Source organism: Tachyglossus aculeatus, chromosome 8, assembly GCF_015852505.1.
Source record: "Tachyglossus aculeatus isolate mTacAcu1 chromosome 8, mTacAcu1.pri, whole genome shotgun sequence".
Taxonomy (NCBI): domain Eukaryota; kingdom Metazoa; phylum Chordata; class Mammalia; order Monotremata; family Tachyglossidae; genus Tachyglossus; species Tachyglossus aculeatus.
Window position 1 is genome coordinate 6,769,878 of NC_052073.1, and position 26,953 is coordinate 6,796,830.

The 26,953-nt window shown below is 45.5% G+C and overlaps 1 protein-coding gene across 4 annotated transcripts in view; it reads right to left on the minus strand.

The window, feature by feature from the left end:
• PKIG (cAMP-dependent protein kinase inhibitor gamma) overlaps positions 1-26,953 on the minus strand; it is a 95,873-nt gene that overhangs the window by 60,338 nt on the left and 8,582 nt on the right. The window contains exon 1 of one of the 4 annotated variants that reach the window (XM_038750263.1): positions 22,013-22,158. Coding sequence is in view for 1 of the 4 variants with exons in the window: in XM_038750262.1 (XP_038606190.1) it covers positions 24,812-24,976 (165 nt within the window). In the remaining 3 variants the exon portion in view is untranslated. Of the gene's footprint in view, positions 1-15,039; positions 15,090-22,012; positions 22,159-24,811; positions 24,977-26,953 lie in introns of those variants that run through there. The other 3 variants (XM_038750268.1, XM_038750266.1, XM_038750262.1) reach the window with 3 other exon arrangements.

Here is a 26,953-nt window from a genome sequence, read left to right on the forward strand (position 1 = left end):
GCAGAAGACTTTACTAAGCGCTTGGGAAGTCCAAGTTGGCAACATCTAGAGACGGTCCCTACCCAACAGCGGGTTCACAGTCTAGAAGGGGGAGACGGACAACAAAACAAAACATACTAACAAAATAAAATAAATAGAATAAATATGTACAAGTAAAATAAATAGAACCCAGGTCCTCTGAATTCCAGCCCCGTGTTCTATCCACTACACCATGCTGCTCACCAAAACATGATCCAGGCCCTCAAGAAGCTTACGATATTACGATTTGACGATTCCTTTTCTTGTGATATAAACACGAATAAGCCCCACAGAGCGGCTGGTAACAAGCTGCTGATGGATGAAAGGAAGCCCTTATTTGGAATTCTCGGGAGAAAATACCACCATCTTCCCTGTCTCACAAGCCTGTAATTTTAGTATTATCCTCGACTCATCTCTTTCAGTCGACCCGCGCAGTCAGTCTGTTACCAAATCCTGTCAGTTCTACCTTCACAACATCTCTAGAATCTGCCCTTTCTTCTCCATCCAAACTGCTACCGTGCTGATGATAATAATGATGATGGCGGTATTTGATAAGCACTTACTATGTGCCAAGATCCAAGCACTAATAATAATAATGGCATTTAATTAAGCGCTTACTATGTGCAAAGCACTGTTCTAAGTGCTGGGGAGGTTACAGGGTGATCAGGTTGTCCCACGGGGGGCTCACAGTCTTCAAAATGGGGATCAAGACTGTGACCCCCTGTGGGATAACCTGATTACCCTGTAATCTCCCCAGCGCTTAGAACTGTGCTTTGCACATAGTAAGCGCTTAATAAATGCCATCATTATTATTATTATTATCCCCATTTTACAGATGAGGCAACGGAGGCCCAGAGAAGTGAAGTGACTTGCCCAAAGTCACACAGCTGACAATTGGCGGAGCCGGGATTTGAACCCATGACCTCTGACTCCAAAGCCCGGGCTCTTTCCACTGAGCCACGCTGCTTCTCCAATTCTCTAATTCTTATCATATTCTGCCTCGACTACTGCATCAACCGTTACCTTCCTGCCTCTCCCCTCTCCAGTCTGTTGCCCAGGGTTTTCTAAAAAACCCACTCCCCACGTCTCAAAAACCTCCGATCGCCGCCCTTCCGCATCCAAGCTCACCTCCTCCAGGAGGCCTTCCCAGACTGAGCCCCTTCCTTCCTCTCCCCGTCGTCCCCCTCTCCATCCCCCCCATCTTACCTCCTTCCCTTCCCCACAGCACCTGTATATATGTCTATATGTTTGTACATATTTATTACTCTATTAATTTATTAATTTATTTTCCTTGTACATATCTATTTATTTTATTTTGTTAGTATGTCTGGTTTTGTTCTCTGTCTCCCCCTTTTAGACTGTGAGCCCACTGTTGGGTAGGGACTGTCTCTATGTGTTGCAAACTTGTACTTCCCAAGCGCTTAGTACAGTGCTCTGCACACAGTAAGCGCTCAATAAATACGATTGATGATGATGATCCGCGTCAAACCAAAATTCCTTACCATAGCCCAACTGGCTCTCCACCTCCTAGCTTACTTCCCTGATCTCCTACCCAAATCCAACCGACACACTCCAATCCTCTAACGCCAACCTAATCACGGTTCCTCGATCTCATTTATTTGGGGGTCATCCCCTCTCCCTCGCCCGGACTCTGGGCTGGAACTCTCTTCCACTTAATAAATGCTATTATTATTATTATTATTATTACTATTATTATATGCTACAGGCCACCATTCTCCTCAACTTCCAAGCCTTATTACAACCACCCCTCCTCCAAGAGGCCTTCCCTGACTAAGGTCTCATTTCTCCTATTTCCCCTCCCTCCTGCGTCACTTATATACTTCTATCTGCCCCCCTTAAACACATAACATTCACCCCACCCCCGGCCCCACGTCACTTATGAATAAATCCTCTCGCCCATTTCTATGATGATGATGGTATTTGTTCATTCATTCATTCATTCAATCGTATTTATTGAGCGCTTACCGTGTGCAGAGCACTGGACTACACATTAGGGAGCAAAGAACCCAGGACTCGCCTTGATCGTCTTCATTTTCTACTTGGGAGTCTTTGGGTCACGATCTTCCCAAAGCCTTTGCTCTCACCGTCACCCATTTCTAATTTTGTTCCGCGACCCCGGGCAGGGACCATCTTTTGATGCTGTTTCCTTGTGTTTTTAAAATGTTTATCTCCAGGCCATAGCTGTTTGGGTCTCCCGCTGTTATCCATCCTCCTCCCCCTTTGCCACAGAGGGACAGTGTGAGGAGAAAAAGCTGGGTTTTAATCAATCAATCATATTTATTGAGCACTTACTGTGTGCAGAGCACTGTACTAAGCGCTTGGGAAGTACAAGTTGGCAACATAGAGAGACGGTCCCTACCCAACAGCGGGCTCGCAGTCTTAATGGCAGTGGATCAAATGCAGGCCAGGGCTATTTGCCATTTGACGCAAAGCAAGAAACGTGGTTGAATTGGAGGGCGTTTCTCAGGAACCAAGAGGTGGTGTCCTTGGAAAGACCAGATCCTCAATCAATCAATCCATTCATTCATTCAATAGTATTTATTGAGCGCTTACTGTGTGCAGAGCACTGTACTAAGCGCTTAGGAAGTACAAGTACTGATATCCCAGATAATATTTTACCAAGTATGTTGTCAGTTCCTAGTTTTTATATATTCATTCATTCAACTGTATTTACTGAGCGCTTACTGTGCGCAGAGCACCGTACTAAGTGCTTGGAAAGTACAATATTACACCCTTTGAGTTAATAATAATATTTGTTAAGTGCTTATTGTGTGCCAACCACTGAATTAAGCAGTGGGGAAGATACAAGATAATCAGATTGGATATACCCCCTGTCCCACATAGAGCTCACAGCCCACGTCCAAAGGAGGACAGACACTACAGCCCCATTTTATAGATGAGGAAAATTCCCTTTCATTCATTCATTCAATCGTATTTATTGAGCGCTTACGGTGTGCAGAGCACTGGACTAAGCGCTTGGGAAGTACAAGTTGGCAACATATTCATTCATTCATTCAATCGTACTTATTGAGCGCTTACTGTGTGCAGAGCACTGGACTAAGCGCTTGGGAAGGACAAGTTGGCAACATACAGAGACAGTCCCTACCCGACAGTGGGCTCACAGTCTAGTACAGTGCTCTGCACACAGTAAGCACTCAGAATGAATGAATGGATGAACTCCCACCCCCCACCCCTGCTCCATCCCCTCTCTCATCCCGGACTCAATGGAAAGAGCACGGACTTGGGAATCAGAGGTCACGGGTTCAAATCCCAGCTCCAGCAGTTGTCCGCTGTGTGACTTTGGGCAAGTCACTTCACTTCTCTGGGCCTCATTTACCTCATCTGTCAAATGGGGATGAAGACTGGGAGCCCCCCGTGGGACAACCTTGTATGCTCCCCAGCGCTTAGAACAGTGCTTTGCACATAGAAAGCGTTCAATACCATCATTATTATTATTATCATTATTATTAGAACAGTGCTTTGCACATAGTAAGCGCTTAATAAATGCTATTATTATTATTAAGATTGTGAGCCCCAAGTGGGGCAGGGACTGTGTCCAACCTGAGAACTTTGTGTCTACCCCAGTGCTTGGCCCATAGTAAGCGCTTAACAAATACTATTTATTATTATTCTGCCCTTAATACAGTGCTTCATACAGAGTAAGTGCTCAATAAATACCCCTGATGATTGATCGATAAGATTCCCACGGGAGGGCCACGACGCCAGTCGGTGGCTTTCGGGGAGACACCCGGCTTCCTAGGAAGGCCGAGGTGAGGCAGATAAAGTCTGAATCAATCAATAAATCGTATTTATTGAGCACTTACTGCGTGCAGAGCACTGTACTAAGCGCTTGGGGAGTACAAGTCGGCAACACATAGAGACAGTCCCTACCCAACAGTGGGCTCACAGTCTAGAAGGGGGAGACGGACGACAAAACGAAACACGGAGACGGGTGTCAAAGTCGTCAGAAGAAACAGAATTACAATAAATAGGATTTACCGAGCATTTACTGCGTGCAGAACGCTGTACTAAGCGCTTGGGAGAGAACACTACAGCAGAGATGGTAGACGAGTTCCCCCATCCGGGGCTCACAATCTTAATAATAATAATAGCAGCAGCGTGGCTCAGTGGAAAGAGCCCGGGCTTTGGAGTCGGAGGTCATGGGTTCAAATCCCGGCCCCGCCACTTGTCAGCTGTGTGACTTTGGGCAAGTTACTTGACTTCTCTGTGCCTCAGTTCCCTTATCTGTAAAATGGGGATTAAGTCTGTGAGCCCCACGTGGGACAACCTAATCACTTTGCATCCTCCCCAGCCCTTAGAACAGTGCTTTGCACATAGTAAGCGCTTAATAAATGCCATCAGCAGCAGCAGCAGCATTTATTAAGTGCTTACTACATGCACGACGAGCGGGGATTTGATTGAAAAGATCAAGTGGTCAGTATGTCAGTGTCATCTTCGGCAAATGTCTCAATGTTTTTCCTCGGCCCATGAATTCCCATCTGTGCCCAAGTTAAAAATAGCTTGAGACGAAGCCCTGGTTTTTATTTAAACCTCCAGGCAAACTAGATCACAAAACGGTGTCATTTGAAATGAGGCGGTGGTTAAAAAAAAAAAAAGCAGAGATGTTTTAAAGGTCTTAAAAGATAATAATAATAATAATTGCGGCATTTCTTAAGTGCTCACTCAGTGCTGAGCCCCAAGCTCAATGCTGAAGTTGATTCCAATCAATCAATCAATCGTATTTATTGAGCGCTTACTGTGTGCAGAGCACTGTACTAAGCGCTTGGGAAGTACAAGTTGGCAACATATAGAGACGGTCCCTACCCAACAGTGGGCTCCCAGTCTAGAAGGGGGAGACAGACAACACAATAAAACATGTTGTGGACGGGTGTCAAGTCATCAGAATAAATAGAAGTAAAGCTGGATGCACATCATTAACAAAAATAGAATAGTAAATATGTACAAGTAAAATAAAGAGAGTAATAAATCTGTACAGTAAGCGCTCAATAAATACAACTGAATGAATGAATGAATGTCTCCCCCACCTCTGGACTTTAAACTCATTGTGGGCAGGGAATGTCACTCTTTATTGCTGTATTGTACTCTTCCGAGCGCTTACTCTTTATTGTACTCTTCCGAGCACTTAGTACAGTGCTCTGCACACAGTAAGCACTCAATAAAGACAATTCAATGAATGTTGTACTTTTAGTTTTTAATACAGCGCATTGCACCTTGCGGCTCCTCAATAAATACTACTACTACAGGCCTGAGAGCCGGAAGGACCTGGGTTCTAATCCCGGCTCCGCCACTTGTCTGCTGTGTGACCTTGGGCAAGTCACTTCACTTCTCTGGGCCTCAGCTCCCTCATTCATTCAATCGTATTTATTGAGCGCTTACTGTGTGCAGAGCACTGGACTAAGCGCTTGGGAAGTCCAAGCTGGCAACATATAGAGACGGTTCCTACCCTACAGCGGGTTCACAGTCTAGAAGGGGGGGACAGAGAACAAAACAAAAGATATTAACAAAATAAAATAAATAGAATAGTAAATATGTACAAGTAAAATAAACAGAGTAATAAATCTGTACAAACATATATACAGGTGCTGTGGGGAGGAGAAGGATTTAGGGCGGATTAAGACCATGAGCCCATGGGACAGGGACTGTGTCCAACCCGATTATCTTGTACCTACCCCTCCGCTTAGTACAGTGCCTTACACATACTAGGCACCTAACAAATACCACAATTTTATTATTACTATTCATTCATTCATTCAATTGTATTTATTGAGCGCTTACTGTGTGCAGAGCACTGTACTAAGCGCTTGGGAAGTCTAAGTTGGCAACATATAGAGACGGTCCCTACCCACCAGCGGGTTCACAGTCTAGAAGGGGGAGACAGACAACAAAACAAAACATATTAACAAAATAAAGTAAATAGAATAAATATGTATAGAATAAATATGTACAAGTAAAATAGAGTAGTAATAATAATAATAGCATTTACTAAGTGCTTACTATGTGCAAAGCACTGTTCTAAGCGCTGGGGAGGTTACAAGGTGATCAGGTTGTCCCATGGGGGGCTCACAGTCTTCATCCCCATTTTACAGATGAGGTAACAGGCACAGAGAAGTGAAGTGACTTGCCCAAAGTCACACAGCTGACAATTGGCGGAGCTGGGATTTGAACCCGTGACCTCTGACTCCAAAGCCCGGACTCTTTCCATTGAGCCACGCTGCTTCTAATAAATATGCACAAACATATATACAGGTATATATAGAGTCATATAACACACACACACATATATATACATATATATATTCATTCATTCAATCGTATTTATTGAGCACTTACTGTGTGCAGAGCACTGTACCAAGCGCTTGGGAAGTACAAGTACTGATATCCCAGATAATATTTTACCAAATATGTTGTCAGTTCCTAGTTTTTATATATTCATTCATTCGATCGAATTTACTAAGCACTTACAGTAGGCAGAGCAATCAATCAATCAATCGTATTTATTGAGCGTTTACTGTATGCAGGGCACTGTACTAAGCGCTTGGAAAGTACAATATCGCACCCTTTGAGTTAATAACAATAATATCTATTAAGTGCTTACTGTGTGCCAACCACTGAACTAAGCAGTGGGGTAAATACATGATGATCAGATTGGATAGACCCCCTGTCCCACACAGAGCTCACAGCCCACGTCCAAAGGAGGACAGACATTGCAGCCCCATTTTGTAGATGAGGAAACTGAGGCCCAGAGAAGTTAAGCGGCTTGTCCACAGTCACGCACCAGGCAAGTGGGCAGAACCATCATCATCATCATCATCAATCATATTTATTGAGCACTTACTATGTGCAGAGCACTGTACTAAGCGCTTGGGAAGTACAAATTGGCAACATAATTGGCGACAGAACCAGGATTGGAACCCAGGACCGCGGATTCCCAGGCCTGTGCTCTTTCCACTATGCCCGTGACACTTCTCACGCTGCTTGAATAAGGTGCTTCACATATGCTATACGTGGCCTACTTGGGTCCTAGATCATCTGAAAAACTTATTTCTGTTGTCACTCTCCGTGACGAGAATGGGATGACTAGGGTGAGGACACAGTAATAAAATTTCAGTCTTGGAACAAGGGATGTTATCGCAAACACGGCACCGTGCGATGTCCTTGGAAAAGATAAAAATGCTCAAGGAGGAGCCACTGTCAACTTGAGAAAATAAAGAAATGTTAGTAACGGGATCCTCGAGTCCTTATTGTGAGCAAAAAACAACTGCTATTCGTCCTCGTTTCAACTGACCGTCTGTACTGAATGCCGAATGTGCAGAGCTACTGTACTAAGTGCTCAGGAGAGTAAAGGCATTATTATAATATTATAATAATACTAATGGCATTTATTAAGCTCTTCCGATGTGCGAAGCACTGTTCTAAGCGCTGGGGAGATTCCAAGGTGATCAGGTTGTCCCACGGGGGGCTCACAGTCTTAATCCCCATTTCACAGATGAGGTCACTGAGGCACAGAGAAGTGAATCAATCAATCAATCAATCGTATTTATTGAGCGCTTACTGTGTGCAGAGCACTGTACTAAGCACTTGGGAAGTCCAAGTTGGCAACATATAGAGACGGTCCCTACCCAACAGTGGGCTCCCAGTCTAGAAGGGGGAGACAGAGAACAAAACAAAACATATTAACAAAATAAAATAAATAGAATAGATATGTACAAGTAAAATAAATAAATAAATAGAGTAATAAATATGTACAAACATTTATACATATATACATATAGATGTTTTGGACGGATTGGTGCTAGGAAATTTCCTCTCGACTCTGCACGACCATCTGGATAGAAGGCAATGCAACGTCAGAAGACGCAATCCTGATCACATCTGTGACTTAGGTCACGACCTAAGGGACTTCAGTCAATCAATCAATCATATTTATTGAGCGCTTACTGTGTGCAGAGCACTGTACTAAGCGCTTGGGAAGTACAGGTTGGCAACATCTAGAGACAGTCCCTACCCAACAGTGGGCTCCCAGTCTAGAAGGGGGAGACAGAGAACAAAACAAAACATATTAACAAAATAAAATAAATAGAATAGATATGTACAAGTAAAATAAATAAATAGAGTATTAAATATGTACAAACATTTATACATGTATACATATAGATGTTTTGGGCGGATTGGTGCTGGGAAATTTCCTCTCGACTCTGCACGACCATCTGGATAGAAGGCAACGCAACGTCAGAAGAAGCCATCCTGATCACATCTGTGACTTAGGTCACGACCTAAGGGACTTCAGTCAATCAATCAATCGTATTTATTGAGCGCTTACTGCGTGCAGAGCACCGTACTAAGCGCTTGGGAAGTACAAGTTGGCAACTTATAGAGACAGTCCCTACCCAACAGTGGGCGAAGTGACTTGCCTAAAGTCACACAGTGACAACTGGCAGAGCCGGGATTTGAACCCACGACCTCTGGCTCCAAAGCCCGGGCTCTTTCCCCTGAGCCACGCTGCTTCTCATTATGACTGTGATATCTGTTAAACGCTCCATCGCTCACTGTGTGTCCAACGCTGGGGTCAATACAGCTTAATCGGGTCAGACACGGCCCCCGCCCCACATGGGGCTGGCCGCCTAAGAGGGAAAGAGACGAATCCCCATTTTCCCGAGGAGGAAACTGAGGTCCAGAGAAGTGAGGTGACTTGTCCAAGGTCACCCAGCATGCCAGCGGAAGATCCGGGATGAGAACCCACGTCTCTTTCCCATGGGGCCACGCTGCTCTTCTTTGTAAGCGTACTTACTATGTCGCTCGAAATATGAGCTATACATTATTACAGAGAGACACGATGATTTCATTATGTTCCCGTAGCTAATTGCACGTGTCCAACGCTGATATTGCAAACGGGGAGCCCCACGTGAGACAGGGATTGGGTCTCCCCCAGCGCTTAGAACAGTGCTGGACCCACAGTAAGCGCTTAACAGATACCACAATCATCATTCATTCAATCGGACTTATTGAGTGCTTACTGTATGCGGAGCACTGTACTAAGCGCTTGGGAAGTCCAAGTTGGCAACCTACAGAGACGGCCCCTACCCAACAACAGGCTCACAGTCTAGAAGGGGGAAAACTAATTAATTTTTTTCGTTTACAATCATGATAATACTATCTGTTGGGACTCTTTCTCTTCTAATTAAGTTTGGCAATATCAAAATCAATCGTATTTATTGAGCGCTTACTGTGTGCAGAGCACTGTACTAAGCGCTTGGGAAGTACAAGTTGGCAACCTATAGAGACGGCCCCTACCCAACAACAGGCTCACAGTCTAGAAGGGGGAGAACGAATTAATTTTTTTCGTTTACAATCATGATAATACTATCTGTTGGGACTCTTTCTCTTCGCAATATCAAAATCAATCAATCAATCGTATTTATTGAGCGCTTACTGTGTGCAGAGCACTGTACTAAGCGCTTGGGAAGTCCAAGTTGGCAACCTATAGAGACGGCCCCTACCCAACAACAGGCTCACAGTCTAGAAGGGGGAGAATGAATTAATTTTTTTCGTTTACAATCATGATAATACTATCTGTTGGGACTCTTTCTCTTCTAATTAAGTTTGGCAATATCAAAATCAATAGTATTTATTGAGCGCTTACTGTGTGCAGAGCACTGTACTAAGTGCTTGGGAAGTCCAAGTTGGCAACCTATAGAGACGGCCCCTACCCAACAACAGGCTCACAGTCTAGAAGGGGGAGAACTAATTAATTTTTTTCGTTTACAGTCATGATAATACTATCTGTTGGGACTCTTTCTCTTCTAATTAAGCTTGGCAATATCAAAATCAATCAATAGTATTTATTGAGCGCTTACTGTGTGCGGAGCACTGTACTAAGCGCTTGGGAAGTCCAAGGTGACAACCTATAGAGACGGCCCCTACCCAACAACAGGCTCACAGTCTAGAAGGGGGAAAACTAATTAATTTTTTTCGTTTACAATCATGATAATACTATCTGTTGGGACTCTTTCTCTTCTAATTAAGTTTGGCAATATCAAAATCAATCAATCGCATTTATTGAGCACTTACTGTGTGCAGAGCACTGTATTAAGCGCTTGGGAAGTACAAGTTGGCAACCTAAAGAGACGGCCCCTACCCAACAACAGGCTCACAGTCTAGAAGGGGGAGAACTAATTTATTTTTTTGTTTACAATCATGATAATACTATCTGTTGGGACTCTTTCTCTTCTAATTAAGTTTGGCAATATCAAAATCAATCAATCAATCGCATTTATTGAGCGCTTACTGTGTGCAGAGCACTGTACTAAGCGCTTGGGAAGTCCAAGTTGGCAACCTATAGAGACGGCCCCTACCCAACAACAGGCTCACAGTCTAGAAGGGGGAGAACTAATTAATTTTTTTCGTTTACAGTCATGATAATACTATCTGTTGGGACTCTTTCTCTTCTAATTAAGTTTGGCAATATCATAATCAATCGTATTTATTGAGCGCTTACTGTGTGCACAGCACTGTACTAAGCGCTTGGGAAGTACAAGTTGGCAACCTAGAGAGACGGTCCCTACCCAACAACAGGCTCACAGTCTAGAAGGGGGAGAACGAATTAATTTTTTTCGTTTACAATCATGATAATACTATCTGTTGGGACTCTTTCTCTTCTAATTAAGTTTGGCAATATCAAAATCAATCAATCAATCGTATTTATTGAGCGCTTACTGTGTGCAGAGCACTGTACTAAGCGCTTGGGAAGTCCTAGTTGGCAACATATAGAGACGGTCCCTGCCCAACAGTGGGCTCATAGTCTAGAAGGCTTCTACAGCTTTCGAAATTTAGAGGGAAATTTAGAGGGAAAGGAAAACGAGGCAGAGATTCCTAACGGCTTTGCCACTCCATGGGAGATTCGTGAGTAGATATGAAAACCTGGAAAGCTTCTAAAGCTTCAAAAGCTTCTTCAATACCCTCAAGATCTCTCTCAAAGACACTAGTTACTTACTATACGTGATCCCTGCCCTCGAGAAGCTTACGTTCCTCTCGTGGATTTGAAGCTGCTGCTAGGAAACACCAGCCTGGGCTAAGGCACATCGCTTTGAAATGAAAAATTAATTTAAGTAGTAGATGCCTCTTGGGGCCCTGCTAGGCTTACTGCTTGAAACAAAGAGAGGTGTGGGAAACCATGGTAACAAGCATCTTTCCCCACCTTAGACCCTGGCAATTCTAATACAGGGAACTGGCAGTTTTCCGCAATAAGTCAAATGCTAAGAGCAGTAATTTTTCAGGACCTTTGCTAAGCACCCGTGAGACAACGGTTTTAGACTTCCAAAATCCCAAATTCCCAACGCTTCCAATCTCTGTCTGGGCTTGGATTTGCACTCCTTGTATTCACCCCTCCCTTAGTCCCAGGGCATTTAATAATAATAATAATAATAATGGCATTTATTAGAGAAGCAGCGTGGCTCAGTGGAAGAAGCCCGGGCTTTGGAGTCGGAGGTCATGGGTTCAAATCCCGACTCCGCCGGCTGTCAGCTGTGTGACTTTGGGCTAGTCACTTCACTTCTCTGGGCCTCAGTTCCCTCATCTGTAAAATGGGGATTAAGACTGCGAGACCCACGGGGGACAACCTGATCACCTTGTATCCCCCCAATGCTTAGAACAGTGCTTTGCACATAGTAAGCACTTAACAAATACTTTTTAGACTGTGAGCCCACTGTTGTGTAGGGACCGTCTCTATGTGTTGCCAACTTGTACTTCCCAAGTGCTTTGTACAGTGCTCTGCACACAGTAATAATAATAATAATGCATTTGTTAAGCGCTTGCTATGTGCAAAGCACTGTTCTAAGCACTGGGAGGGGTACAAGATGATCAAGTTGTCCCATGTGGGGCTCACAGTTTTAATCCCCATTTTACAGATGAGGTAACTGAGGCTCAGAGAAGTTAAGTGACTTGCCTAAGGTCACACAGCAGACATGTGGCAGAGCCGGAATTCGAACCCATGACCTCTGACTCCAAAGCCCGGGCTCTTTCCACTGAGCCACGCTGTACGATTGAATGAGTGAACGAATGAACTTGGGAGAGGGCAATATAACAGAGTTGGTAGACACACTCCCTGCCCACAAGAAGCTGCCAGTTTAGACGGGGAGACAGACACAAAGAGAAATCAATAAATGAAGGATATGGATCTAAATTCAGCGCTTAGAACAGTGCTCAGTGCTTAGAACAGTGCTTGCAAATAGTAAGTGCTTAATCAATCAATTGTATTTATTGAGTGCTTACTGTGTGCAGAGCACTGTACTAAGCGCTTGGGAAGGACAAGTTGGCTTCCCAACCCAGACAAGTGGCAGAGCCCGGATTATTAACAATCAATCAATCAAACAGTGTACAAGTAAAATAAATAAATAAATAGAGTAATAAATATGTACAAACATATATACATATATACACGTGCTGTGGGGAAGGGAAGTACAAGTACAATAGAGTAATAAATATGTACAATATGTTCATTCATTCATTCAATCGGATTTATTGAGCGCTTACTGTGTGCAGAGCACTGTACTGAGCGCTTGGGAAGTACAGTTTGGTGACATCTAGAGACGGTCCCTACCCAACAATGGGCTCACAGTCTAGAAGGGGGAGACAGACAACAAAACAGCGCTTAGAACAGTGTTTGGCACACAGCAAGCGCTCAACAAATACTATTATTATTATTATTGTTAAGAATCCGGGCTCTGCCACTTGTCTGCTGCTGTGTGACCTTGGGTGAGTCCCTTAATGAATAATAATAACGGTACTTGCTAAGCACTTACTATGTACTGAACACTGCCTCCCTTGACCATCCCAGAGTCCCCCATTTCTGTCAGTTTCCCCTCCCCACTGCCACCAGGACATTCGGAGAAGCAGCGTGGCCCAGTGGAAAGAGCCCGGGCTTTGGAGTCAGAGGTCATGGGTTCAAATCCCGGCTCCGCCACTTGTCAGCTGTGTGACTTTGGGCAAGTCACTTAACTTCCCAGGGCCTCAGTTACCTCATCTGTAAAATGGGGATTAAGACTGTGAGCCCCCCGAGGGACAACCTGATCACCTTGTATCCTCCCCAGTGCTTAGAACAGTGCTTTGCACATAGTAAGTGCTTAATAAATGCCATTATTATTATTATTATTATTATTATTATTCGGAGGCTGTTCGAGACGCCTCTTGGCCGGCCTGCCAGCCGATCCCATGGCTCTGAGACAATTCACAAATGGACTCGGGGTCAATCCCAAGGACACCGGGCATTGCGAAAGAGGGGAAAGGGGATGGGAAATTTAGAGGGAGAGGAAAACGAGGCAGAGATTCCGAACGGCTTTGCCACTCCATGGGAGATTCGTGGATAGGAAAATCTCTTCATCTGGAAAATCTGGAAAGCTGACTGGGGATTGGGTTGAGCCTGATCATATACATTAAGTGGAAAATGTCATTAGCCCATGTTGGAGAAGCAGCGTGGCTCAGTGGAAAGAGCCTGGGCTTTGGAGTCAGAGGTCATGGGTTCAAATCCCGGCTCTGCCGATTGTCAGCTGTGTGACTTTGGGCAAGTCACTTCAATCAATCAATCTATCGATCATATTTATTGAGCGCTTACTGTGTGCAGAGCACTGTACTAAGCCCTTGGGAAGTACAAGTCGGCAACACATAGAGACGGTCCCTACCCAACAGCGGGCTCACAGCCTAGAAGACTTCACTTCTCTGGGCCTCAGTTACCTCATCTGGAAAATGGGGATTAAGACTGTGAGCCCCCGCCGTGGGACAACCCGATCACCTTGTAACCTCCCCAGCGCTTAGAACAGTGCTTTGCACATAGTAAGCGCTTAACAAATGTCACTAAAAAAAAAAACCAAAAAAAAAAACTCAACACAGGGAGAGGACAATACAACAATAAACAGACACATTCCCTGCCCACAGTGAGTTTGCAGTCTAGAAGCAGCGTAGCTCAATGGCAAGAGCCCGGGCTTGGGAGTCAGAGGTCATGAGTTCAAATCCCGGCTCCGCCCCATGTCTGCTTGGGCAAGTCACTTCACTTCTCTGAGCCTCAGTGACCTCATCTGGAAAATGGGGACTAAAACTGTGAGCGCCACGTGGAACAACCTGATCACCTTGTATCCCCCCCAGCGCTTAGGACGGTGCTTGGAACATAGTAAGCGCTTAACAAAAACCATCATTATTATTATTAGACGGGACATGTCTGCTTGGGCAAGTCACTTCACCTCTCTGAGCCTCAGTGACCTCATCTGGAAAATGGGGATTAAGACTGTGAGCCCCACGTGGAACAACCTGATCACCTTGTATCCCCCCCAGCGCTTAGGACGGTGCTTGGAACATAGTAAGCGCTTAACAAAAACCATCATTATTTTTATTAGTAGCGCTTAGTACAGTGCTCTGCACACAGTAAGCGCTCAGTAAATACGATTGAATTATTAGACGGGGAGACAGACATTAAGATAAGTAAGTAAATTACGGATATGTACGTAAGTGCCGTGCCTCAGTTCCCTGAGGATTCAGACCAAACTGAAGAAACAAAAGTTAACTGCTCTCAAAGGTGGATAATTGCCTGAGAAGCAGTGTCGTCTAATGGATAGCGCACGGGTCCAGAGGTCAGAAGGACCTGGATTCTAATCCCGGCTCCGCCACTTGTCTGCGATGCGAACTCGGGCAAGTCGCAACCACTCTGTGCCTCAGTTCCCTCATCTGTAAAATGGGGAGTAAGACTGTGAGCCCCACATGGGACATGAGCTCAGGTCCCACGTGGGGCATCTAACCTGATTAGCTTGTATCTATCGCAGCGCTTAGTACAGTGCCTGACATATACTAAGCGCTTAAGCGCTTAACAAATACCATCATTATTATTGTTATTGACAAATACCATAAAAAAGCAGAATATCTAATGCATCTAGGAGACGACAGTTGCGTTAAAACGAACGAAAAAGAAACCCTAGTAAAACTATATTTATAACCGACCTTTTCTTTGGGGAGAGTAAGAGAGGCTTTCCTTTTTCTTGACGAGAAATCATCCTAACAAACAGTATTTATGATAGCATCGGCTCGCTGCAAGTACACACATCAGTCTCCCGGCTGCTTATTTTGGAAGTACGAGCGATTTTAGGAGGCAGAGAAGGGCACTGAACGCCAGATGGGAAAAAAGTTATTCTAGTGCCATGAAAAACAATGAACGCGGCCTTTGGAAGACAGAGCTGATTTCGGAGGGTCCAGGCCTAGCCAAGGACAACCAGAATTAGATTCAGATACTGGATAATAATAACGGTGGCACTTGTTAAGTGCTTTGTGCACTGTAATAATAATAATAATAATGATGGTATTTGTTAAGCGCTTACTATGCGCCAAGCACTGTTCTAAATGCTGGGGAGGTTACAAGGTGATAGGGTTGTCCCGTGGGGGGCTCACAGTTTTAATCCCCACTTTACAGATGAGGTAACTGAGGCATAGAGAAGTTAAGTGACTTGCCCAAATCAATCAATCGTATTTATCAATCAATCGTATTTATTGAGCGCTTACTGTGTGCAGAGCACTGGACTAAGCGCTTGGGAAGTACAAGTTGGCAACATAAGTCACACAGCTGACAGTCGGCGGAGCCGGGATTACAGTACTACTATACTGTACTAAGCGCCAGGGTCGATACAAGATAATCAGGTCAGACACAGTCCCTGTTCCCGTTGTTGGGTAGGGACCGTCTCTCTATGTTGCCAACTTGTATTTCCCAAGCGCTTAGTACAGTGCTCTGCACACAGTAAGCGCTCAATAAATACGATTGATGATAATAACTTGTACTTCCCAAGCGCTTAGTACAGTGTTCTTCACACAGTAAGCACTCAATAAATACGATTGAATGCATGAATGAATAATAATAATTTTGGTATTTGTTAAGCGCTTACTATGTGCCAAGCACTGTTCTAAGCGCTGGGGAGGTTACAAGGTGATCAGGTTGTCCCACAAGGGGCTCACAGTCTTCATCCCCATTTTACAGATGAGGGAACTGAGGCCCAGAGAAGTGAGGCGACTCGCCCAAAGTCACACAGCTGGCAAGCAGCGGAGCCGGGATTTGAACCCACGACCAGTGACTCCCAAACCCGGGCTCTTTCCACTGAGCCACGCTGCTTCTCTACTTTCCAAGCGCTTAATAAATATGGCTGAATGAATGAAGGCAGAATACTGTACTAAATGCCAGGAACGAAATGAATTTTCAATGCAGTAAATGAAGATTGGGATTTTTCTAAAGGAAGGGATAAATCTTGAAGACCAGCAGCCAGTATAAAGAACTTGCACACACAAAAAAAGCGTTCACAGGATTTCTCGGACTACATTTTTGGATCTTTTCTGATTACTGGGAAAGAGGCTTACTCTCCGGGCGGGGAGGGGCGGTTCCGGACTTTTCCCGAAACCTGCCAAAGATGAACAAGATGGAATTTCTGATTTTAGTTGCCAAAGAGGATTTCTAGCCACCTGCAGAGTATCTGGGGAGAGAGGAATCTGGAAAGCGTTCACAAAACTTCCATCAGGGATTCTGGCTAGATATGTTGCCAATTTGTACTTCCCAAGCGCTTAGTACAGTGCTCTGCACATAGTAAGCGCTCAATAAATACGATCGATGATGATGATCGGAGAACAAACTGGGAGGGAGGAAGGGAATATTCCTACTTATAAGGCATTTGAGCAGGGATTAGTCTACCTATTCACCTGTCCTCTCCCAAGCACTTAGTACAGTGCTCTGCCATACCGACAGCGTTCAACAGATACCAACTCTTAATAGATTTAAAGAGTTTTTCGATGAAAAGAATCAAGAAATTAGCGCTTCTCTGACGCTCCCACATCATTTTTAAATACCCCCAATGCCAGTTAAACAAGGATAAAATGAGACTGGAGAAAAGATGGGAACGGAGTACCTACGACATACAAATTGTAAATCTAGTGGATTTTTAGGGTTTTGTCTTGGGGTTCTTTTTATGGAAAACTCCGGTTTGGTGATACGGAGGTAACCGCTCTGCAACGCTTTCTTTTTCATTTAAAAGGAGCTCGAGGACCGCGTGCCAAATGATCGCTGGCCTCAGGTCAAAAATTCGGAAAAACAAAATTGCCAGAAGAATTCCACAGTCACGAGTCCCTATAAAGTATGGAAATATGGCAGAGCATAAACAATAATCATTCTTTTCCTCCCCTCGGGGTTGCTCCCCGCCAGGAGAATCTCCTTGGAATGCACGGTTGAAATTGCAATGGCATTCTTTCGGAAATGAGCTGAGGGGACTAATATTTGTCTGCTTTGAATGCCGTCTGCATTCGACCCAGATCAGTCTCACCCACCTTCAGCTCTTTAAGAGAAATTCATCAAAGGTCAGGCGGATTGGGAATTTTTGAGGGGGAGCGGGTATTTGTTAAGCACTTACTACGTGCCAGCCACTATAATAATAATAATAATGGCATTTATTAAGCGCTTACTATGTGCAAAGCACTGTTCTAATGATGATGATGATAATGGCATTTATTAAGCGCTTACTATGTGCAAAGCACTGTTCCTCATCAATCGTATTTATTGAGCGCTTACTGTGTGCAGAGCACTGTACTAAGCGCTTGGGAAGTACAAGTTGACAACATATAGGGACAGTCCCTACCCAACAGTGGGCTCACTGTTCTAATGATGATGATGATAATGGCATTTATTAAGCGCTTACTATGTGCAAAGCACTGTTCTAATGATGATGATGATGATAATGGCATTTATTAAGCGCTTACTATGTGCAAAGCGCTGTTCTAAGCGCTGGGGAGGTTACAAGGTAATCAGGTTATCCCACGGGGGGGGCTCACAGTCTTATCCCCCATTTTACAGATGAAGGAACTGAGGCACAGAGAAGTGAAGTGACTTGCCCAAGGTCGCACAGCAGGCAATGGGCGGAGGCAGGATCTGAACCCGTGACCTCTGACTCCAAAGCCCGGGCTTTTTCCACTGAGCCACGCTGCTTCTCTCGCTGCTTCTAAGCGCTGGAAAGGTCACAAGGTGATCAGGTTGTCCCATTGGGGGCTCACAGTTTTAATCAATCAATCAATCAATCGTATTTATTGAGCGCTTACTGTGTGCAGAGCACTGGACTAAGCGCTTGGGAAGTCCAAGCTGGCAACATATAGAGACGGTCCCTACCCAACAGTGGGCTCACAGTCTAAAAGGGGGAGACAGAGAACAAAACCAAACATATTAATCCCCATTTTCCAGAGGAGGTAACTGAGGCCCAGAGAAGTGAAGTGACTTGCCCAAAGTCACAAAGCTGACATTTGGCGGAGCTGGGATTTGAACCCATGACCTCTGACTCCAAAACCCGGGCTCTTTCCACTGAGTCACTGAGCTGCTCCGCTGCTTCACTGTACTAAGCACTGGGGTAGATACAAGATAATCAGGTAGGACACAGTCCCTGTCCCACATGGGGCTCACAGCCTTAAGCCCCCTTTAATAGACGATGTAACTGAGACACAGAGAAGGCAAGTGACTTGCCTAAGGGCACACAGCAGACGGGAAGCGGAGCGGGTTTAGAACTCTGGTCCTCTGAATCCCAATCAATCAACCGTATTTATTGAGCGCTTACTGTGTGCAGAGCACTGTACTAAGCGCTTACAATCCCAGGTCTGGGCTCTTTCCTCTAGGCCCTGCTGCTTCCGGGATCTGGAAAATTACAGGTCCTCAGTGCCTTGGGTGCACACTTGAGACCTCCCAAAGTACTCTATCTATTTATTTTACTTGTACATATCTATTCTATTTATTTTATTTTGTTAATAGGTTTGGTTTTGTTGTCTGTCTCCCCCTTCTAGACTGTGAGCCCGCTGTTGGGTAGGGACTGTCTCTACATTTTGCCAACTTGGACTTCCCAAGCGCTTAGTACAGTGCTCTGCACACACTAAGCGCTCAATAAATGCGACTGATTGATTGATTGAAAGATTAATCCTGCTGCCCTTGGGAAAATCAAGAACTTGGCTCATTTCTGGACTCTAACGGCACCACCCCAAAATCCTAGACTTTCCCCCTCTTCTTTTTTCTGATCCCAAAGTGAAGCTGGAATACTCTGTTGGTGCCAATACAAAGCAGCGCGGCTCAGTGGAAAGAGCCCGGGTTTTGGAGTCAGGGGTCGTGGGTTCAAATCCCGGCTCCTCCACTTGTCAGCTGTGTGACTTTGGGCAAGTCACTTCACTTCTCTGGGCCTCAGTTCCCTCATCTGGAAAATGGGGATGAAGACTGTGAGCCCCTCGTGGGACAACCTGATTACCTTGTATCTACCCCAGCGCTTAGAACAGTGCTTTGCACGTAGTAAGCGCTTAACAAATACCAACATTAGTATTATTATTAATACAACCAATTGGCAGGCAGGCACTGGGAGTCGGAAGGAACTGGGTTCTAATCCCGGTTTCACCACCTTCCATTCATTCAGTCAATCATTCAATCGTATTTATTGAGTGCTTACTGTGTGCAGAGCACTGTACTAAGTGCTTGGGAAGTCCAAGTTGGCAACATATAGAGATGGTCCCTACCCAACAGTGGGCTCACAGTCTAGAAGGGGGAGACAGACAACAAAACCAAACATATTAACAAAATAAAATAAATAGAATGGTATTTACTGAGCGCTGACTGTGTGCAGAGCAATTAATCAATCAATCGTATTTATTGAGCACTTACTGTCTGCAGAGCACTGGACTAAGCGCTTGGAAAGTACAATTTGGCAACAGATAGAGACAGTCCCTACCCAACAACAGTCCCACAGTCTAGAAGTGGGGAGACAGACAACAAAACAAGACAAGTGGACAGGTATCAGTACCATCAATATAAATAGAATTATAGATATAGACACAACATTAATAAAATAAATAGGATGATAAATATGGACATATGGACACAAGCGATGTGGGGAGGGGAAGGAGGGAGGGCGGAGGGGATGGGGAGGAGAGGAAAAGGGGGGGCTCAGTTTGGGAAGGCCTCCTGGAGGAGGTGGGCTTTCAGTAGGGCTTGGAAGGGAGGAAGAAAGCTAGCTACTTCCCAAACGCTTAGTACAGTGCTCAGCACACAGTAAGCGCTCAATAAACTGCCAGCTGTGTGACTTTGGGCAAGTCACTTAACTTCTCTGTGCCTCCGTTACCTCAACTGTCAAATGGGGATTAAAACTGTGAGCCCCCCGTGGGACGATCTGATCACCTTGTAACCTCCCCAGCGCTTAGAATAGTGCTTTGCACATAGTAAGCGCTTAATAAATGCCATTAAAAAAAATAAACACGACTGAATGAATGACTATAATAAAAGTCTCACTGCGGAGGAGATGAACGAGGAGCTCTGAAGAACCCGAACTTCTCTAAGAACTTCTAGAGAAGCAGCGTGGCTCAGTGGAAAGAGCCCGGGCTTTGGAGTCAGAGGTCGTGGGTTCAAATCCCGGCTCCACCACTTTCATTCATTCAATCGTCTTTATTGAGCGCTTACTGTGTGCAGAGCACTGTACTAAGCGCTTGGGAAGCACAAGTTGGCACCATAGAGAGACGGTCCCAACCCAACAGTGGGCTCACTTGGCAGCTGTGTGACTTTGGGCAAGTCACTTCACTTCTCTGGACCTCAGTTACCTCATCTGGAAAATGGGGATGAATGATAATAATAATAATGATGATGGCATTTATTAAGCGCTTACTATGTGCTAACCACTGTTCTAAGCACTGGGGAGGCTACTAGGTCATCAGGTTGTCAATCAACCTGAAGCAGCATGGCTCAGTGGAAAGAGCCCGGGCTTTGGAGTCAGAGGTCATGGGTTCGAATCCTGACTCCGCCACATGTCTGCTGTGCGACCTTGGGCAAGTCACTTAACTTCTCTGAGCCTCAGTTTCCTCATCTGTAAAACGGGGATTAAGACTGTGAGCCCCACGTGGGACAACCTGATCACCTTGTATCCCCCCAGCGCTTAGAACACTGCTTTGCACATAGTAAGCGCTTAACAAATGCCATTATAAAAAAAAATCAATCAATCACATTTATTGAGCACTTACTGTGTGCAGAGCACTGTACTAAGCACTTGGGAAGTACAAGTTGGCAACATATAGAGACAGTCCCTACTCAACAGTGGGCTCACAGTCTAGAAGACTGTTGTCCCACGGGGGGCTCACAGTTTTCATCCCCATTTTACAGATGAGGGAACTGAGGCCCAGAGAAGTGAAGTGACTTGCCCAGAGTCACGCAGCTGACAAGTGGCGGGGCCGGGAATGGAACCCCTGACCTCTGACTCCAAAGCCCGGCCTCTTTCCGCTGAGCCACGCTGTGAGCCCCCCGTGGGACAACCTGATCACTTTGTAACCCCCCCAGCGCTTAGAACAGTGCTTGGCACATAGTAAGCGCTTAATAAATGCCATCCTTATTATTATTAAGAACCTCTAAGTTTGATGTGAAGGACGTTAATAATAATAATAATAATAATGATGGCATTTGTTAAGCGCCTACTATGTGCAGAGCACTGTTCTAAGCGCTGGGGGGAGATACAAGGTGATCAAGTTGTCCCACGTGGGGCTCACAGGCTTCATCCCCATTTTACAGATGAGGGAACTGAGCACAGAGAAGTGACTTTGGGCAAGTCACACAGCTGACAATTGGCAGAGCCGGGATTTGAACCCATGACCTCTGGCTCCAAAGCCCGGGCTCTTTCCCACTGAGCCACGCTGCTTCTCTAAGCACTTCTCTGTGCCTCGGTTACCTCATTTATAGATCTCTAGGCTGTGAGCCTAAATACGACTGAATCAATCAATCCATCGTATTTTCATTTCTAGAGCTCTAGACTGCGAGCCTAAATACGACTGAATCAATCAATCGCATTTATTGAGCGCTCACTGTGTGCAGAGCACTGTACTAAGCGCTTGGGAAGTTAAGCCCAATAATCCCCTCTAAATTCTGTTAGAGCAAGACAAAGATACTCACTCGGTACTTCTGCTCCCCAGAGAAGCGCCCGGGCTACATCCCAGCAGGGTGAATCTGTCCGTCCGGACAAGGATCCGCGGATCCCGGCACCCTCCGCCTCCAGAGGGAGGGAGAGGCGGGAATGGGCCGGACCGCCCCCTCAGGTTGCGCCCGTGGAATATGAGGAATTCCTTCACGACTCTCCCAGTTCCCCCTTCGCGGGGTTATTTTTGAGGAGGCGGGGAAAGAAAGGGGAGGGATGACTCAGTGTGAGTCAGTGTAAAAGGCAACAGAAAAAGGAAACCAAAAAAAAAAAGGCTACAATTCTGGTAAAATCATCTGGGCTTCTGCAGGAGACACGGACAGTAACAATAATAATAATAATAATGGCATTTATTAAGCGCTTACTATGTGCAAAGCACTCTTCTAAGTGCTGGGAAGGTTACAAGGTGATCAGGTTGTCCCACGGGGGGCTCACAGTCTTAATCCCCATTTTACAGATGAGGTAACTGAAGCCCAGAGAAGTTAAGCGACTTGCCCAAAGTCACACAGCTGGCAATTGGCGGAGCCGGGATTTGAACCCATGACCTCTGACTCCAAAGCCCTTGTTCTTTTCCACTGAGCCACGCTGCTTCCCTAAGTGGTAGTGACCCACTACCCGGTCCGGAGAGGCACGAATTCCAAGCCGCGCCCCAGCGGGTTATGAAAGGCTTTTCCCAAGACCGGGATCCAAGATTTTCCCCAAGATGTCATTCCATCAATCAATCAATCAATCAATCAATCGTATTTATTGAGCGCTGACTGTGTGCGGAGCGCTGGACTAAGCGCTTGGGAAGTCCAAGTTGGCAACACATAGAGACGGTCCCTACCCAACAGTGGGCTCACAGTCTAGAAGGGGGAGACAGGGAACAAAACAAAACATATTAACAAAAGAAAATAAATAGAATAAATTTGTACAGGTAAAATAAAAATAAATAAATAGACCCAACCACCACAGTTCCTGCGGGGCCTTCCCCGGCTCATCCTCCATCAGGCACAAATGTCTCCTAAAACAAATTACCCCTGGGCCCAGAAGGAAGCCGCCTGAGGCCTGGCTGCCCTGGGAGTTGTTCGCATAGTAATAATAATGGTATTTCATTCATTCAGTCGTATTTATTGAGCGCTTACTGTGTGCAGAGCACTGTACTAAGCGCTTGGGAAGTCCAAGTTGGCAACACAGAGAGACGGTCCCTACCCAACGGCAGGCTCACAGTCTAGAAGGGGGAGCCCGACAACAAGCCGTGTTAACAAAATAAAATAAATAGAATAGAATAAATATTCCTCGATAATAGAGAAGCAGCGTGGAAAGAGCCCGGGCTTTGGAGCCAGAGGTCATGGGTTCAAATCCCGGCTCCGCCAACTGTCAGCTGTGTGACTCGGGGCAAGTCACTTCACTTCTCTGGGCCTTCGTTATCCCATCTGTCAAATGGGGATGAAGACTGTGAGCCCCCCGTGGGATAGCCTGGTCACCTTGTAATCTCCCCAGTGCTTAGAACAGTGCTTTGCACATAGTAAGCGCTTAATAAATGCCATTATTATTATTATTATTAATTAATAATTATGGTATTTAAGTGCTTCCTCCATGCCAGGCACTGTACTAAGTACTAGGGCACTATACTAAGCACTGGGGCGCTATACTGGGGCGCTGGGGAAGCAACTTAGTGGAAAGAGCCCGGGCTTGGGAGTCAGAGGTCGCGGATTCTAATCCCGACGCCGCCACTTATCAGCGTGTGGCTTTGGGGAAGTCGCAACTTCTCTGTGCCTCAGTTACCTCATTTATAAATCTCTAGACTGTGAGCCTAAGTACAACTGAATCAATCAATCGTATTTATTGAGTGCTTACTGTGTGCAGAGCACTGGACTAAGCGCTTGGGAAGTACAAGTTGGCAACATATAGAGACAGTCCCTACCCAACAGTGGGCTCACAGTCCAAAAAGGGGGAGACAGAGAACAAAACCAAACATACTAACAAAATAGAATAGATATGTACAAGTAACATAAATAGAGTCATAAATATGTACAAACAAATATATACATATATACAGGTGCTGTGGGGAAGGGAAGGAGGTAAGACGGGGGAAGCAGCGTGGCTCAGTGGAAAGAGCACAGGCTTTGGAGTCAGAGGTCATGGGTTCAAATCCTGGCTCTGCAAACTGCCAGCTGTGTGACTTTGGGCAAGTCACCTCACTGCTCTGGGCCTCAGTTCCCTCATCTGGAAAATGGGGATTAAGACTGTGAGCCCTCCGTGGGACAACCTCATCACCTTGTAACTTCCCTGGCGCTTAGAACAGTGCTTTGCACATAGTAAGCGCTTCATAAATGCTATTATTATTATTATTATTACGGGGGGGATGGAGGAACACAGAAGTTAAGTGACTCGCCCAGAGTCACAGTAATAATGGCATTTATTGAGTGCTTCGAAGGGGGGGAGAGTCACTGCCAAATGCAAACAGAGATGGGGCTGGTCCCCCTGGTGCCAACCTGTACTTCCCAAGCGCTTAGTACAGTGCTCTGCACACAGTAAGCGCTCAATAAATACGATTGAATGAATGAATGAATGGTGAGTGCATGGGACGCACTTGGAAATTTCCCGTCCCCTAATCTTCCCGGCAACAAGCCCCTCCAGAGACTATTCTTAGCCCCTTATCTTACAGCTGGGCTGAGATCTTCTTCCCAAGCTTATATGGAAGGAACTATTTTTAAACCGGAGCTGAGTTTTTCCCGCTGGGCAGGGACAGTGAGCAAAGCCAAAGGATTTGCTGGGATTCCGGAGCACGTTACCTTCCCCTCTCCACGTGGGAATCTTTCGGTGGCAAGCGGCCTGTCCTCGGCCTTCTCGGAAGCGCTGAGACGGTGGGCGCCCTGCGGGACGGGGACCGTGTCCAACCCGATCGGTCGGTGCGCTCAGTACGGTGCCCGACGCGTGGTAAGCGCCTGACGGACGCCCTGAAAAAAAGGAGTGCATTCATTCAGTCGTCTTGACTGCCTTCGTGGTAATCGTCTTCATCCCCGTTTCACAGATGAGGTAACTGAGGCCCAGAGAAGTGTGGCTCAGTGGAAAGAACACGGGCTTTGGAGTCAGAGGTCATGGGTTCGAAGCCCGGCTCCGCCACAAGTCTGCTGGGTGACCTTGGGCAAGTCACTTCACTTCTCTGGGCCTCAGTTACCTCATCTGGAAAATGGGGATGAAGACTGTGAGCCACCCGAGGGACAACCTGATCACCTTGTAACTTCCCCAGTGCTTAGAACAGTGCCTTCCACATAGTGAGCGCTTAATGCCATTAAAAAAAAGTCACTTCACTTCTCTGTGCCTCAGTTACCTCATCTGTAAAATGGGGATTCATTCAATTGTATTTATTGGGCGCTTCCTGTGTGCAGAGCACTGTACTAAGCACTTGGGAAGTCCAAGTTGGCAACATATAGAGACGGTCCCTACCCAACAGCGGGTTCACAGTCTAGAAGGGGGAGACGGACAACCAAACAAAACATATTAACAAAATAAAGTAGAATAAATATGTATAGAATAAATATCTACAAGTAAAATAGAGTAATAAATATGTACAAACATATATACATATATACAGGTATATCTGGAGTCATATATATAACACACACATGTATATATATATACATATATATATTCATTCATTCAATCGAATTTATTGAGTGCTTACTGTGTGCAGAGCACTGTACTAAGCGGGATGAAGACTGTGAGCCCCCCGTGGGACAACCTGATCACCCTGTAACTTCCCCAGTGCTTAGAACAGTGCCTTCCACATAGTAAGCGCTTAATGCCATTAAAAAGTCACTTCACTTCTCTGTGCCTCAGTTACCTCATCTGTCAATTGGGGATGAAGACTGTGAGACCCCCGTGGGACAAACTGATCACCTTGTAACTTCCCCAGCACTTAAAATAGTGCCTTGCACATAGTAAGCGCTTAATACCATTAAAAAAGAGTCACTTCACATCTCTGTGCCTCAGTTCCCTCATCTGTAAAATGGGGGTGAAGACTGTGAGCCCCCCGTGGGACAACCTCATCACCTTGTAACTTCCCCAGTGCTTAGAACAGTGCCTTCCACGTAGTAAGCGCTTAATGCCATTAAAAAAAAAGTCACTTCACTTCTCTGTGCCTCAGTTACCTCATCTGTCAAATGGGGATGAAGACTGTGAGCCCCCCGTGGGACAACCTGATCACCTTGTAACTTCCCCAGCGCTTAGAACAGTGCCTTCCACATAGTAAGAGCTTAATGCCATTAAAAAAAAGTCACTTCACTTCTCTGTGCCTCAGTTCCCTCATCTGTAAAATGGGGATGAAGACTGTGAGCCCCCCTTGGGACAAGCGCTTAGTACAGTGCTTACAAAGTAAGCGCTCAATAAATACGATTGATTGATTGATTGACAAACTGATCACCTTGTAACTTCCCCAGTGCTTAAAATAGTGCCTTCCACATAGTAAGCGCTTAATGCCATTAAAAAAAAGTCACTTCACTTCTCTGTGCCTCAGTTCCCTCATCTGTAAAATGGGGATGAAGACTGTGAGCCCTCTGTGGGACAACCTGATCACCTTGTAACTTCCCCAGTGCTTAGAACAGTGCCTTCCACATAGTAAGCGCTTAATGCCATTTAAAAAAAAAAGTCACTTCACTTCTCTGTGCCTCAGTTACCTCATCTGTCAAATGGGGATGAAGACTGTGAGCCCCCCGTGGGACAAACTGATCACCTTGTAACTTCCCCAGCGCTTAAAACAGTGCCTTCCACATAGTAAGCGCTTAATGCCATTAAAAAAAAAGTCACCACTTCTCTGTGCCTCAGTTACCTCATTTGTAAAATGGGGATGAAGACTATGAGCCCCCCGTGGGACAACCTGATCACCTTGTAACTTCCCCAGTGCTTAGAACAGTGCCTTCCACATAGTAAGCGCT